This window comes from Quercus suber, unplaced genomic scaffold (assembly GCF_002906115.3).
Source record: "Quercus suber isolate HL8 unplaced genomic scaffold, Cork oak 2.0 scaffold_22, whole genome shotgun sequence".
In the NCBI taxonomy this organism is placed as follows: domain Eukaryota; kingdom Viridiplantae; phylum Streptophyta; class Magnoliopsida; order Fagales; family Fagaceae; genus Quercus; species Quercus suber.
This window is the reverse complement of record NW_027069487.1, coordinates 864531-879470: the sequence shown is the minus strand read 5'-3', so window position 1 is coordinate 879470 and position 14940 is coordinate 864531. Positions and strand designations below refer to the sequence as shown.

The following is a 14940-nucleotide window of genomic DNA, read 5'->3' as shown; positions in this document are numbered from 1 at the left end:
ATCAAGCAGAGACGAAGAACCTTTGCGCCCGAGAGAGACCAAGCCATCACTAACGAAGTGAGTAAACTCTTGACTGCAGGCTTCATCAGGGAGGTATATTATCCAGATTGGCTTGCAAACGTCGTTCTAGTAAAGAAAGAAAATGGGAAATGGAGATGTGTGTGGACTTCACGGACCTAAATAAGGCCTGCCCGAAGGACAGCTTTCCTCTTTCGAGAATAAACCAGCTCGTAGACTCCACGGCTGGGCACAAGTTGTTAACGTTCATGGATGCATTCTCAGGGTACAACCAGATAAAAATGGCTGACGAGGACCAGGAGAAAACCGCCTTCATTACCAGTTAAGGGCTCTACTGTTATAAGGTAATGCCGTTTGGACTGAAGAACGCAGGAGCGACTTATCAGAGGTTAGTAAATAAAATGTTCGTCAAGCAGATAGGCAGGAATATGGAGGTGTACGTCGACGATATGCTCGTTAAGCGCAGGGAAGAGCTTGCACATCTGGACGACCTTAAGGAGACATTCGATACCCTCAAACAATACCAAATGAAGCTGAATCCTGGTAAATGTGTTTTTGGTGTTGCCTCCGAAAAATTTCTGAGATTCATGGTGTCTCAGAGAGGGATAGAAGCAAATCTTGAGAAGGTACAGGCCATAATCAATATGGCATCACCTAAGACCGTCAAGGAGGTCCAGAAGCTCACAGGCTGGATTGCAGCACTCAACAGGTTTTTCTCTAGAGCAACGGACAAATGCTTACCATTCTTTAAGACCCTGAAGCAAGCCTTTGAATGGACCGACAAATGTGAAACGGCATTCTAAGAGCTCAAACGTTACCTTAGCAATCCGCCACTTCTAAGCCCGTCCAAAGAAGGTGAAAACTTGTATTTGTACTTAGCAGTATCATCTACAGCCGTCAGTGCAGCCTTAATCCGAGAAGAAGATAGAAAATAGCTCCCAGTTTACTACGTCAGCCAAGCTTTCCAAGGAGCTGAATCCAGGTACCTAAAAATCGAGAAAATCACGTTCGCATTGATAGTCGCCTCACGCAAGCTCAGGCAATACTTCCAGGCAAATCTAATCTTAGTGATGACGGACCAACCCATCAAGAAGTCTATGAGCAAGCCCGAAGCAGCTGGGAGGATGATCCAATGGGCGATTGAACTCAGCCAATTCAACGTGGAATACCAACCCAGGACGGCCATTAAAGCACAAGCTTTGGCAGACTTCATCGTCGAGTTTACCTATCCAGACGAGCCCAGCCATGCCAGCAAGGACAAAACATGGGTAATGCAAACTGATGGCTCGTCGCCCAAAAAAGAGGAGGAGTAAGGGTCGTCATAACCACTCCTGACAGAGAAGTATTGAGATATGGAGTTCAGCTAAAATTCCTAGCCACCAATAACGAGGCTGAGTACGAAGGAATTCTGATAGGTTTAAGACTCGGAAAAGAGCTTGGGGCCAGGAACCTGCTAGTCCAGAACGACTCAAAGTTAGTAATTGGGCAGATCAGAGGAGAATACAAAGCAAAAGAAGAAAGAATGCAGAAATACCTCAAGTTGACAAAGCACTTGACTCAAGAATACGAAAAAGTGGAGTTTATCCAGATTCCGAGAAGCCAGAATATGGCCGCAGACGAAGTTTCAAAGATAGCCTTGTCAGAAGAAACAGAATCGAAGACAGACCTAATGATTAAGATACAGAAAAACCCCAGCATAGAAGAAATTTTAACATTCGTAGTCCAGGGCACAAGTAGCTGGATGACGCCCATCATGTCCTTCCTCCAGGATGGCCACCTACCTCAAGACGCAGATGAAGCTAGGAAGATCAAGAAGAGATCCGCCAGATTCACAATTCTCAATGACACCTTATACAAGAGAGGTTTCTCCATGCCCTACTTGAGGTGCGTTGACGAAGGAGAGGCCGAATACGTCCTCAAAGAGGTCCATGAAGGAATTTGCGGAGATTATGCAGGACCAAGATCCTTGGTGAGAAAGATTATGCGAGCAGGGTACTTCTGGCCAACCATGCAAGATGACGCATCAAGGTTCGTCAAGAAATGCGACAAGTGTCAGAGGTTCGGGAATATTCAAGGACTTCCATCAAAAAAGCTGACGACGATAACATCTCTCCATGGCCGTTTGCACAATGGGGAATCGACATCGTTGGCCCCCTGCCTCAAGGCAAAGGTCAGGTAAAATTCTTACTAGTTGCTATTGATTATTTTACTAAATGGGTTGAAGCAGAGGCATTGACAACCATCACTGAGACCAGAATCCAGGGTTTCGTGTGGAAGAATATAATTTGCAGGTTCTGGATTTCACGGATGATTATATTAGACAACGGATGACAGTTCGATAGCCAGGGTTTCAAGGACTTCTGCTCGGGCCTGGGCATCAAGAACTAGTTTTCATCACCAGGCCACCCACAGGCGAATGGACAGACGGAAGTGACGAACCGCACGTTGCTCAAGATCATAAAGACCAAACTGGACGATGCGAAGGGTGCTTAGCCAGAAGAACTGCCCAATGTCTTGTGGGCCTACAGAACCACAGCTAGAACCCCAACAGGAGAGACCCCCTTTAGACTTACCTACGGTACAAAAACAGTGATCCCTGTCAAAGTGGGAATAACCAGCACCAGACGAGAAGCTTTCAATGAAGAAGACAATGATGACCTACTGTGAGTGGATCTAGATTGACTTGACTAAGTACGTGATAAAGCCTTCAGCAAAATGACGGAATACTAGAAAAAAATGACAGACTACTACAACAGAAGGGTGAAGCTCAGGCGACTCAACATAGGAGATCTTGTCCTGCGCAAAGTGACCCAAGCAACCAAAGACCCAACTCAAGGAAAGCTTGGCCCCATATGAGAAGGACCATACAAAGTCATTCACTACTCCAGACAAGGCAGCTACCACCTGGAGACCCTAGACAGACAAAGGCTCCCAAGACCATGAAATATTGAACATTTGAAGAAATACCATCAGTAGATGTAATGGAAAGACGTATTCGTCATTAACAATCAATAAATGAATTATTCAGCTAAAATTTGTGTACAAACAGGCCTGGTCTAGAAGAAACTAACAAAGAGCCAAAAATGGCTAAGTAACAAGATTCTGCCTTGACGGATGTACGCTACTGACGAAAATGATATCACTAAGAGTGGTTAAAAAGCCAAAAATGGCCGAGTAACAAGATTCCGCCTTGACGGATGTACGTTACTGACGAAGATGATATCACTAAGAGCGGTTAAAAAGCCAAAAATGGCTGAGTAACAAGATTCCGCCTTGACGGATGTACGTTACTGACGAAGATGATATCACTAAGAGTGGTTAAAAAGCCAAAAATAGCTAAGTAACAAGATTCCGCCTTGACGGATGTACGTTATTAACGAAGATAATATCACTAAGAATGGTTAAAAAGCCAAAAATGACTGAGTAACAAGATTTCGCCTTGACAGATGTACGTTACTGACGAAGATAATATCACTAAGAGTGATNACAAAAACAAAAAAAAAAAAAAAAAAAAAAAAAAAAAAAAAAAAAAAAAAAAAAAAAAAAAAAAAAAAACAGACAAAGGAAGAAGGAAAGAAAAACGCTGACGGGTTCAACACTTACTTTTTTTCCTTCAATTTCAATATTTCGCAAAACAAAAGAAGAAGGGTCTGGGCTGAGGTTATAAAAAGCAAGTGTCCTCAGGTTTACCAAGTCGTCCCAGCTCTCAATTGACTGGGTGTATTCGATTGCTTGCTCAACTCGTTCCTTGTATCTGCTCTTGAGTTTAGGTCATCTCTTCACTGCAAAAAGGAGGATAATAAAGAAATTGTGACGACCACAAACAAATGAATACAACCAAACTAAAACGACAAGGAGGGAAACTGACGCACCTAAGGTCAGGGTTCCCCACTGACGAAGCAACCTTGGAATGTCACCCCATTCCTGACTGGAGGGAGTCTCAAAATCATCCCCGGACACAAAGAAAAATCTTGACTTTCAATATCTGAAGGATGAAGGCAGCCCTCTAATAATCCTGGTCCTCTTCTCCTAAGGAACCAGCTCATAATACCCATACTCCTTTGATTCTTTCAAACGATAAAGGTGGATGAGTTCACCCACCTTAATCATATCCCCGTTAGCAGCCAACCATATCTCCATACAGTTGACTACTATTCTCCATGAGTTAGGTATTAGCTACCCAGGGGTGATCCCAAAATAGTTCAGAAGCTCCATCAAGAAAGGGTGGACGGGGAACCTAAGTCCACAGGTAAAGGCAGCCTCATAAAAGCACACCTCACCTGGGAAGAAATGACAAGCCCTATCCTTGTCACTAGGCCGACGAACGTGAACCCTTTCTGGAAATTGGAACCTATCCTTAAATCTACTCACCGTCTTGGCATCTAACCCACAAACCTCTTCAAGGGCATAAAAAGCCCTAACGACACAAGGAGAAGTGACAGCCGTATCCCCCTCCACTGGATTACCGCTAAACGACAACCCAGTCTCGAGATCACTAGATCTGATCTCAGACATTATCTTCTCCTTCCTCACCTGACCCTCGAACCAGTCAATCGATTGCCTAATTAAAGGCAACAATTTAGTTAATACCATACTAATACCACTACCCTGAAAAACAAAATTTTCAAAATCTGAGAAAGTGCCTAAAGCCCCCCCTAAGCGTGCAAAAAGAAAAGAAACCAAAGGACAAACGACTCTAACCTCGGAATTGCCAACCATGAAAACCCAACAAAAGCACAGAAAAGGAAAACAACACAACTGAATCACAGGTAAATTAAAAACAAAAAGAAGCAGGAAAGAGGAAATTAGGAACAATACCACAGCGAAACCAAGAAAGGAAAAGCAAGAGGGAAGGAGAAACACACCTTAATCAATGGCGGATTGAGGAAGCTTTGCTTAACTAGCGTACCAACTCAAAGAAAAGAAGTAGGAAAAAGCTAAAGAAAAGTAATGATTGAAATGTGAAGAAGAAAAATGAGGAGAGAAGGAAGTTAAAAGTAAAAGCTCAAAAAACGGAAAGATCGGCGGGAAACCCAATAGTCTCATCACTTGGGACATTAATTGTACCAATCAACGCGCGACACGTAGGCCACGATCTGTGGATTACCGCCGCTTCGCACCTAATACGGAGCAGAACCCCAAGAGTCATTTACAACTTGTAACCTTTCATATTCTATGATCGTCACTAAAACAACGAACACAGAATCAGGGGGCAGCTGACGAGACTGATAAGTACTGACGAAACTGGCAAGTTTATCCTATGTGGACGAGTCCTTCAATATGGACGAATATACCCTCAGGACAGACGACATAGAAGACAACACTACTGACGAAGGTATCCAGGCCATTTAATACAATCAACTAAACGGTTATACCTCCAACTGTATGAACCATTTGAAGACATTGATTCCTCATTACACAGCCCCAAAACGTTACCAAAAGGAGCATTAAAGACCTCCATAACTGCTCCAACGGCTAGAGACCATGAGAGCATATATAAAGCCCACACACTCCCACGAAGAGGGAGAGAGAGATATACAAGTAAGAAATGAGATTTTTCTTTAATTTTTGTTCATTTTATATTGTTTTACTTTGCAGAGAGTTTCATATACTGACTTTGGCATCGGAGACATTGTGGCAGGCACCACACCGGTGACCATCGGTGAAAGTTGAAGGATCACCTCCATCTGATGAACATTATTGACGAGCTTACACTCATCAGTACTCTATATAAAAAATTCAATTATCCGTTTATAAATGGATTAGGTTGATCTAAAATAAAAATATCAATTTGTCAATTTCCACAACATATAGAAAGTAGAAAAAAAAAAAAAAGTAGAAGCTTCTTAAAGTAAATTCATTAATAATATTCAAAAAAAAAAAAAGCTTTCATCTTTACACTCTCCCTTGTGGAGCTCTCTCTCTCGTGTATACGAGTCTCCTCCCTCCCTTGACTTAGGTCTAGGGCTTCTTTCCTTTTTCTGTTGTTACGTGAGTGAGTGATATTATTTTACCATGGTTGATGATATTGTTACGAGTATGGAGAACATGAAGTTGACTACGGAAGAAGAGGAGGTGATTACCATCTCTGATGAAGGACGGTTGGAAGCCATTGAGGACTACACGCTCAGTTTGGTGGGCAAGTTCTTGACGTGCAAATCGTTTAATAAGCAAGCAGCAAAGAATACTATGAGACGGGCTTGGGGATTAGAAGACAGGCTACGCATCACAGAGGTAGGGCCAAATCTTTTTCAGTTTAAATTCACATCTGAACTTGATCTGAATATAGTCTTAAGAGGAGGTCCATGGACGTTTGATAATCAATTATTATTGCTTAAGCGTTGGAGGAGAGGTATGACTATGGAGAATATAAGAATGGAGACGGCAACTCTATGGGTTCAGATGTGGGGGGCGCCGCTGGACATGTTTACATCACAGGTTGCTAAGGAAGTGGGGAGTAGACTCGGGGCTGTTGAGGAAGTTGAGAAGAGAAGAGGGCAGGACGAGGTGCACTATTTCATGAGGGTGAGGGTGGCGTTACCTATCTCGAAGCCCATTCGCAGGGGAAGTTTCATTGCGGGATCCGATGGAGACAAACACTGGGTGAAGTTTAAATATGAACGGCTGCCTTTGTATTGTCATTTTTGTGGCATGCTTGGCCATGATATAAAGAATTGTACTGAACACTTTGCAGCAACCAAGAATGGGAATACAGTCGAATATCAATATGGAGATTTTCTTAAAGCCATGGGAGGCCGTGCAAGAGGAGGTTCATTTGAAAGGAATGTAGGGGAGGCTGATTATGGTCCAGAGGTTGGTGGTGAAACGTCAGGCGATGACTCTTGCAGGTCCAAAGGGGGTCCGATCAGGTGTGGAGCGCCGCTGCATTAGTGTAGAGAAGTGGCGGCGGCAGATGGGCTGTGTAGAAACCCTAGGAACGATGCTGAAGAACAGTTCGTATTTTCAGGAAATAAGCCGCATATTCAGGAACATGGTCTCGCCCATGCAAATTACGTGGAGAGTACTACTGCTGACGTGCACAAAGCAGGAACTGAGCTGAAGGAAAACACGGTACCAGTTGTGGATGGGCTGGAAAACACAGAACACAATAGGCTGGAGGACAAGGCAGGAGATAGTAGTGGGATGGGCTTAGGTGGCGCTGAACTTATTTTAGAAAAACAAGCAGATGGGCCGAATATTGTAAAGCCCAAATCATCCTGGACTAGATTCAACAGGATGGATTTTAGGCTTGGGAATTTGCAAAAAGTGTTGCTGCCGTCCAATGGAAAAAGATCTCTACCTATAGAGTTTGATAGGAACCAGACTACTAAGGGAGAGGAGGGAAGAACTAAGAGGGGGAAATTAGAGAATGAGGAAGCTTTTGAAATTAAGAGATCGGCGGGGGTGGATGACCACCCTTGCCGGGAGCAATGAGGCTGTTATGTTGGAATTGCTAGGGGCTTGGGAACCCTTGGACAGGTCGAAGCCTTCGCAAACTTGTGAGGGAACAAGCTCCCAATGTGTGTTTTCTTATGGAAACACGTCTGGATAAAGAAGGATTTGATAATTTGTATGGAGATTTGCAGTTTCAGAATAAAATTATTATTAAACAGCCAAATGCAGGGGGTGGTTTGGCTTTATTATGGAAGAAGGAGGTTGTGATGGAATTGATTAATTATTCGCCTAATCATATTCTGATGAAGGTCACTGAAGATGATGGGTTTGTCTGGTTCTTTACTGGATTTTATGGTTGGCCTGAGGCTCAGTTTAAAGAAAAGTCTTGGCAGCTGCTGGAACATTTGAGGGGTTTTGTTAATGGTGCATGGCTTTGTGCGGAAGACTTCAATGCAATTCTAAATAGTGCAGAGAAATTAAGTCTAAGGCCACCTAAGTCAGCAGAGATTGATGCCTTCAGAAATGTGTTAGACTCTTGTTCTTTGGAGGATTTGGGGTACAGAGGGTATACTTACACGTGGTCTAATAAGAGGCCTGGTGCTGCTAATACCAAATTGAGACTTGATAGGGCTGTGGCAACTATGGAGTGGCGGGCTAAATTTTCGATAACTACAGTTGCTCATCTTCCACCCCATGCTTCAGATCACTTGCCAATTCTAGTGCATGTGAAGAGTGTTCAGAGGTTTCAGCAAAAATTCAAAAAGGGATTTAAATTTGAAGAAGCTTGGTTAATGTGGGAAGATTGTGGCGAAGTGGTTAAAGAGGCTTGGGACTTGGTGGGAGGGGGGGAGTCGGGGTTAAATTCAATAAAAGAGAAGATTAAGTTTTGTGGTGAGGAATTACAAGCATGGGGGTCATCAAAGTCCGAGCCGAATGAAGTAGCCATTAAAACCCTTCAAAACCGACTGGAGGTATTAAATAGTGCTGAAGTGGTGACTGAAGAATCTAATGCCAAATACCTGAGTGTCAGTAAACAGCTGGATGACTTGCTATTAAAGCAGGAAATTTACTAGGCACAAAGGTCTCGGATCCCGTGGCTTAAACATGGTGATAAGAATACTAAATACTTTCACTCAAAAGCCTCCCAGAGAAGAAGGCGGAACTTTATTAAAGGAATTCGAAGTGCACAAGGGAATTGGGTGGAGGAGATGGAGGAGATAGCTAATGTGGCTACTGGTTACTTTGACAATTTGTTTTGTGCAGGTAATTGTGATCAGATGGAGGAATGTCTCAATGCAGTCCCAAGGAAGGTGACACCGGAGATGCATGATACCCTGTCCAGTGAGTTTAATGCTGAGGAAGTTAAACTGGCGTTGTTCCAGATGGGACCAACAAAGGCACCTGGACCTGATGGTATGAATGCATTATTTTACCAAAAATTTTGGCATGTTGTGGGTGATACCGTAGTTGATGCTATGTTGGATTTTCTGAATAATGGTCATATGGCACCTGATATTAATCATACTTATATTGTGCTGATTCCTAAAGTGAAGAACCCGGAGAAAATGTCTGATTTTAGGCCTATAAGCCTGTGTAATGTGATTTACAAAATAATTTCTAAAGTATTAGCCAATAGACTGAAGCAGGTGTTACCTAATATTATATCTCCCACTCAGAGTGCATTTGTTCCTGGACGTCTTATTACTGATAATGTGTTGCTAGCTTATGAAACACTACATACTATGCATAGCAGGAAGAAAGGGTATATGGCATTGAAACTGGATGTTAGCAAAGCATATGATAGGGTGGAGTGGCCTTTCCTTCAGGGGATTATGCAGCGGTTGGGTTTTCCTGAAACATGGATAGAAAGGGTGATGAGTTGTGTCACAACGACTTCATTCTCTGTTCTTGTGAATGGGAGACCGTTTGGTAATGTTCGGCCTTCTAGGGGGATTCGTCAGGGTGATCCCCTTTCACTATATTTATTTCTGTTATGCACTGAAGGATTTACTTCGCTATTGGACAGAGCAGTGACAGGAGAGACCTTGCATGGGGTGGCTATTTGTAGAAATGCACCAAAGATTACTAATCTTCTCTTTGCAGATGATTCTTTGATTTTCAACAGGCTCAACAGTGGAGATTAATACCATTGTAGAGATCCTTCAGGTTTATGCTAAAGCCTTTGGACAAAGCATAAATTTGGAAAAATCTTCAGTGTATTTTAGTTATAACAATACTGTTAGGCAGAAGCAGGAGGCTTTGGGGATTCTTGGAGTGAAGGAAGTATCTCAGTTCGAATCCTATTTGGGGTTGCCCACTTTAGTTGGAAGGTCAAAATACCATACTTTCTCCTATATTAAGGATAGAGCGTGGAAAAACTTCAGGGGTGGAAGGGAATGATGCTTTCTAGAGCAGGGAAAGAAGTTCTTATCAAGGCGGTTGCTCAGGCTATTCCAACGTATACAATGAGTGTTTTTCAGCTCCCACTGAAATTATGTGAAGAGTTGGATGGTTTATGTGCTAGATTTTGGTGGGGCCAAGTTGGGAATGAAAGGAAAATTCATTGGAAGAGTTGGGATAAACTGACATTGCCAAAAAAGGATGGTGGAATGGGATTTCGGGATATTAGAGCCTTTAATTTAGGTATGTTGGCCAAACAAGGGTGGAGATTATTGAAAGATACAAATTCTCTTCTCTATCAATGCTTTAAAGCAAGGTACTTCCCTAGAACTTCAGTGCTTGAGGCTAAAGAGTCTCCTAATTGTTCCTTTGTGTGGAGGAGTTTAATGGCAGCATTACCTATCTTAAGATCGGGACATTGTTGGCGAGTTGGTGATGGACGTTCTATTAATGTCTATCGGGATAGGTGGATTCTAGAGTATCCTACAAACAAGCCTTTGTTGTCAGCAAGGGAGGATGATGAGGAAGTATGGGTGTCAAGTTTGATTAACCAAGACCTCCATGTATGGCAACGAGACTTTGTTATGGCTCAATTCAATCGGGAAGAAGGGGAAGCTATATGTGACATACCTCTAAGTAGGAGGCAAGTCTCTGACTCTGTTTATTGGAAGTTTAATAAGGATGGCATCTTTACAGTGAAGTCGGCTTATAAGGTTGCAAGAACTCTGTCGAAGAAGGAGGATTGGGCTGAATCATCATCAGGTAGTGGCGATAGTAGGGTGTGGGTGGCTTTATGGAAGCTTCGAATCCCCAACAAGATAAAGGTCTTTGGGTGGAGGGCGTGCCATGATATTCTTCCAACTAGGAGGAACCTTAGGAAGAAACGGATTTTGGTGGATGATTCATGTCCGCTATGTGGCTTAACCCAGGAATCAACTATTCATGCGTTGTGGGAATGCACAGTAGCGCAGGATATTTGGCATGGTAGTGGACGGGCTCTGCAGAAGTGTGGGACGGGCCAGCTGGATTTTGTAGCTCTGTTGGAGTATCTGCTGGACCGGCTGAACAAAACAGAGGTGGAGACGTTTCTAGTGCAGGCATGGCTAATTTGGAATCAGCGGAACAGAGTATTATATGGAGGAAAGTTGATGGAACCGGGCTGTTTGAACAGACGTGCAGTGGGTTTGATTGAGGAGTTCCAGCAGTCACAGGCAAGCTTACAAGTGGATGCGCAGATGGGTGTGAATCGGCAGGTAGTGCAGACTGATGGAACGCGTTGGATACCCCCACCACAAGCTGTGTACAAGCTTAATTATGATGCTGCAGTGTTTGAGAATTCTGCTAGTTCTGGGTTTGGTGCGGTGATCAGAAACTCTACTGGAGATGTTATGGCTGCAATGACGGTTAAGGGTCCGGCTGTCCAAGGAAGTGAAGTGGCTGAACTACTAGCATGTCGTAAGGCGCTGGAATTTGCCATTGATTCTGGTTTCACGGTGCTTATAATAGAAGGTGACAGTGTTAATGCTACTAAATGTATTGCCTCCGGTTCGAACATCTAGTCAGCTATTGGGCATGTGGTGGGAGACATCAGGCATCTGCTAGGAGCTTTGGAGTGGACTTCTGTGAGATGCACCAAAAGAAATGGTAATAGGGTGGCTGATGTACTGGCTAGATATGCTTATAATGTTAACGTTGATTTATTTTGGATGGAAGAGGTTCCATCAGTTACTGTTGAGTATGTAAACATTGATGCCTCTTTGATTTAATTGAATGTTTGGTTCCAGTTTCAAAAAGACAAAAAAAAAAAATTAATTAATAATATAATAGTATTATATATCTTATAGCCGGCGGCAGAGTCAAAAAATTTCTTCAGAGGCTGAATAAATTTACAAAATAGTAGAAAGAGAAAACATATGTTGATGTCAGAGAGAGACTTTTTTTACATATTTATTTTAAAGAAAATATTTACAAAGGTAAGTAGCATTCATTAATTATAGGTTACGTAATTGAGATCTCTCCTCTCATCACCCAGTGAGGGTTTTAATACTCCCCTCCATCCTATAATATATATATATATATATATATTTTTTTTTGAGAAGCCAGATCCGAGACCTAGGAACTTTATTTCAAAAACCCAAACTAGTGAACATCATACAAAACTAAAGGGACAATATCAGGTGGCAAGTCATGCAGCCACACCTGATTCCCAACGTTTGACTTAGCTTTCTTAGCAAGAGCATCAGCCACTGAATTACAAATATGACTAACATAAACAAAATCTACAAACCGAAAAACAGAGGAATGTAAACGAATATCTTCCAAAATGTTTCCAAAACTAGCCAGTTCACCCGCGCCGTGAAGCAGCGAGTTGATGATGACTGTAGAATCTCCTTCAAACACCACTCGAGTGAGGCCAATTTCCAGCGCAAACTGAACAGCCTTCAAACACGCTAAGGCTTCTAAATCCACCACTGACTGAGCCATTGGGATAGACGAAGACAGAGCACCCACTGCTTCCCCGTCATGATTATGGGCAATGACACCAATGCCCGCCAAGCTTGAGCGTCGAAACACTGTAGCATCGAAATTTACTTTGAAACACTGGTGATCTGGAGGTCGCCACTGCTGCATGGGAGGGGAGGTAGGATATGATAAGACTAGATGCTCTATTAGCTAAGTTAGTTGGCAAAATAATACTTTTATGATTTTGGATTTGGAAATATCTTTAATTTTGAGCAACGAAATTGCAAATTATGTATAGGCTGAGTGGATTTTGAGAGCAGTAACTAAATTGTTCACTGCAAGCAATGTTCACATCTTTTAATTAAAGGTGCGGGTCCCCGGTCATAGAGATGTCATATTCATGATATGATTTTTAGTTTTTTTGGTTTGTTATTGGCCTCTTGAATTTTAATGTATTTTAGAATATTCATCTTTTGTAAAAATAAAAAAAATAAAAAAAATCTCAAAAGTGGGAGTAATTATTGTTGTTTGCTTCATCTTTAATTTAGTAGAGTCGTGAGTCTCGTGCCTCATGAAGTACAAGACAGAAAGTTATAGTTGCGGTAGTACCTTAATAAATGTGACCAAGTTGTGTACCAAAATATTAAAAAAAAACAAGTAACCACTCTATCAAAAAAAAAGAAAAAAAAAAAAAGACAAGTAACCAGGGTCCCCATTTTCAAGCTGCTTTATTTATTTATTTATTTATTTATTTATAATATATTAGCAAAAGGAAATTACAAAGTAATTAAGTGGCAAAAATTATTTTTGTCAATTTAGTTTATTATTTAGTTTATTTTTATTATTATTCATAGGTCTTACTATACTTTTTAGTATTATTCACGAGTCTCACTATACTATTTCAGTTAACTTTTACCTTTATATACAGTACTTTCAGTAAAAAAATTTCAATTTTAGCAAAATAAACGAATCCTAAAAGGACTCTTAGTGCATTTGGCTCTAAATTAAAAAATCAACTTATATTACTATTTAGCTTATTTTTACTACTATTTATATATCTTACTGTACTATTTCAACTAACTTCTATATTTATTTATAATACTTTAAGTAAAAAAATTTCAATTTTAATAAAATAAACGGGCACCAAATAGAGTCTAAATAGATAGTTTGCATGCAATTAAAGGCTGGAGGGTGAACAAAAGAGATAAAAACGCCATCTCTTTAAGGCCAAGAGTTCAGCAATAATACAAGAGGCAAGTGATAAGCATTTTTGGGATCAAAGCCCCCATAAGGAGAAGATTCCCAAATGATGGAATCATCAGTAATAGAGACAGACCTGATGGAATGGCCTTGATGAGTTGATAAGTTCTAGGAAGAGATAACAAAGGAGAGATGCAGTGGAGGTTCCAAAATCCCATTAGAGATTACATATTTAACTAAGAGTTTTTCCTCATCAATGTCAGAGGACCTTCAATGACGTTTTTCACAATACTAAGAGGACACAATTGGTCATACCATAATTTCAGCTGAAAGAGTTACTCCCAATTTGCCATCTGGTGCATTTAGGAAAAATGGTATTGCCCTTTTTTTATTTTATTGCGGACCATGTATCAGAGCAAGGTTCAAGGGACTCTTTTTCATGGAAAAGTCTCCATCTCAGCTTGGCTAAAAGAGCTAATATAAGAAGGAATGGCAGAAATGGTGGCTTGAGAAAGAACAACTCTGCCAGCAAAAGATAACAAGTTTGCTTTGCAGCCAGCCAACTTAGCATGAACTCTTTCAATAATAGAGCTATAGTCCTGGGAAGAGGAACCCACATGTTTCAGAGGGAAGCCAAGATATTTACCTAAGTTGGGGGTAGAGTGGAAGCAAAGGACATCACAGAGAGAGGATCTGAGATTAACAGAGACATTAGGGGAGAAATAAACTCTAGACTTGCTAGAGCTCACCTTCTAGCTTTCCTCTTTCCCTCTCAGTCTGACATTAGTATGCGTCTTTATAATTTGGCTTTTGATATATAGACAAGCGGCAAACTTATCAAGACACTTGAGATGGCCAACTTATGGTCCTTTAAACTGTTCTCGGCTCAACTTAACCTTATAGGACGCATGCTGTTATACCATCACTTTAAGAGTCATTTTTCCAAAAATAAATAATAAAGTCGTATTATTAGTGGTTTCAAATTAATAACAACTTGATAAATCAACAATTCTGAAATTTTGTGAAAAATATTGTGTATCTAACATTGTTCAAAAGATACTTGTTTTGCTTTATGCTCCTCAATTTAATTTTAATCATATGATTGCATTTAGTGATTCAGAAAGCAATTTCTTGTTAACATGAGATGCAGAAGAAGACTGGGAAAGACAACCGGGGAAATTGTCTTTAAATTAAGTTTTGACATATATATTTTAAATGCATGCAGGTGGTTGGAATTTTCAAGATGGTGGTGCTTCCACTTTTAGGTCAGCTTGCAGATGAACATGGGCGTAAACCACTGCTCCTTCTTACCATATCCACTTCTATTTTCCCATTTGGTATGTTTCGTTTGAACAACTTTCATGATTCTGTGAAGTTACATGTACAATGCTGCTATATATTTCCTTCTGAACTATGAGAATTATATATGGATATGAAACCCCTAATATGTGTGGCATTAATATT

The 14940-nt window shown here is 41.2% G+C and overlaps 2 protein-coding genes across 2 annotated transcripts; one reads left to right on the top strand and one right to left on the bottom strand.

The window, feature by feature from the left end:
• The first annotated feature begins 7550 nt into the window (after window positions 1-7550).
• LOC111997286 (uncharacterized) lies at window positions 7551-8486 on the top strand. The gene has a single exon (XM_024029363.1). It carries the CDS (start codon window positions 7551-7553, stop codon window positions 8484-8486), a length of 936 nt encoding a protein of 311 aa, XP_023885131.1.
• Window positions 8487-11952: 3466 nt separating this feature from the next.
• LOC111997287 (uncharacterized) lies at window positions 11953-12444 on the bottom strand. The gene has a single exon (XM_024029364.1). It carries the CDS (start codon window positions 12442-12444, stop codon window positions 11953-11955), a length of 492 nt encoding a protein of 163 aa, XP_023885132.1.
• Between the last annotated feature and the right edge of the window lie 2496 nt (window positions 12445-14940).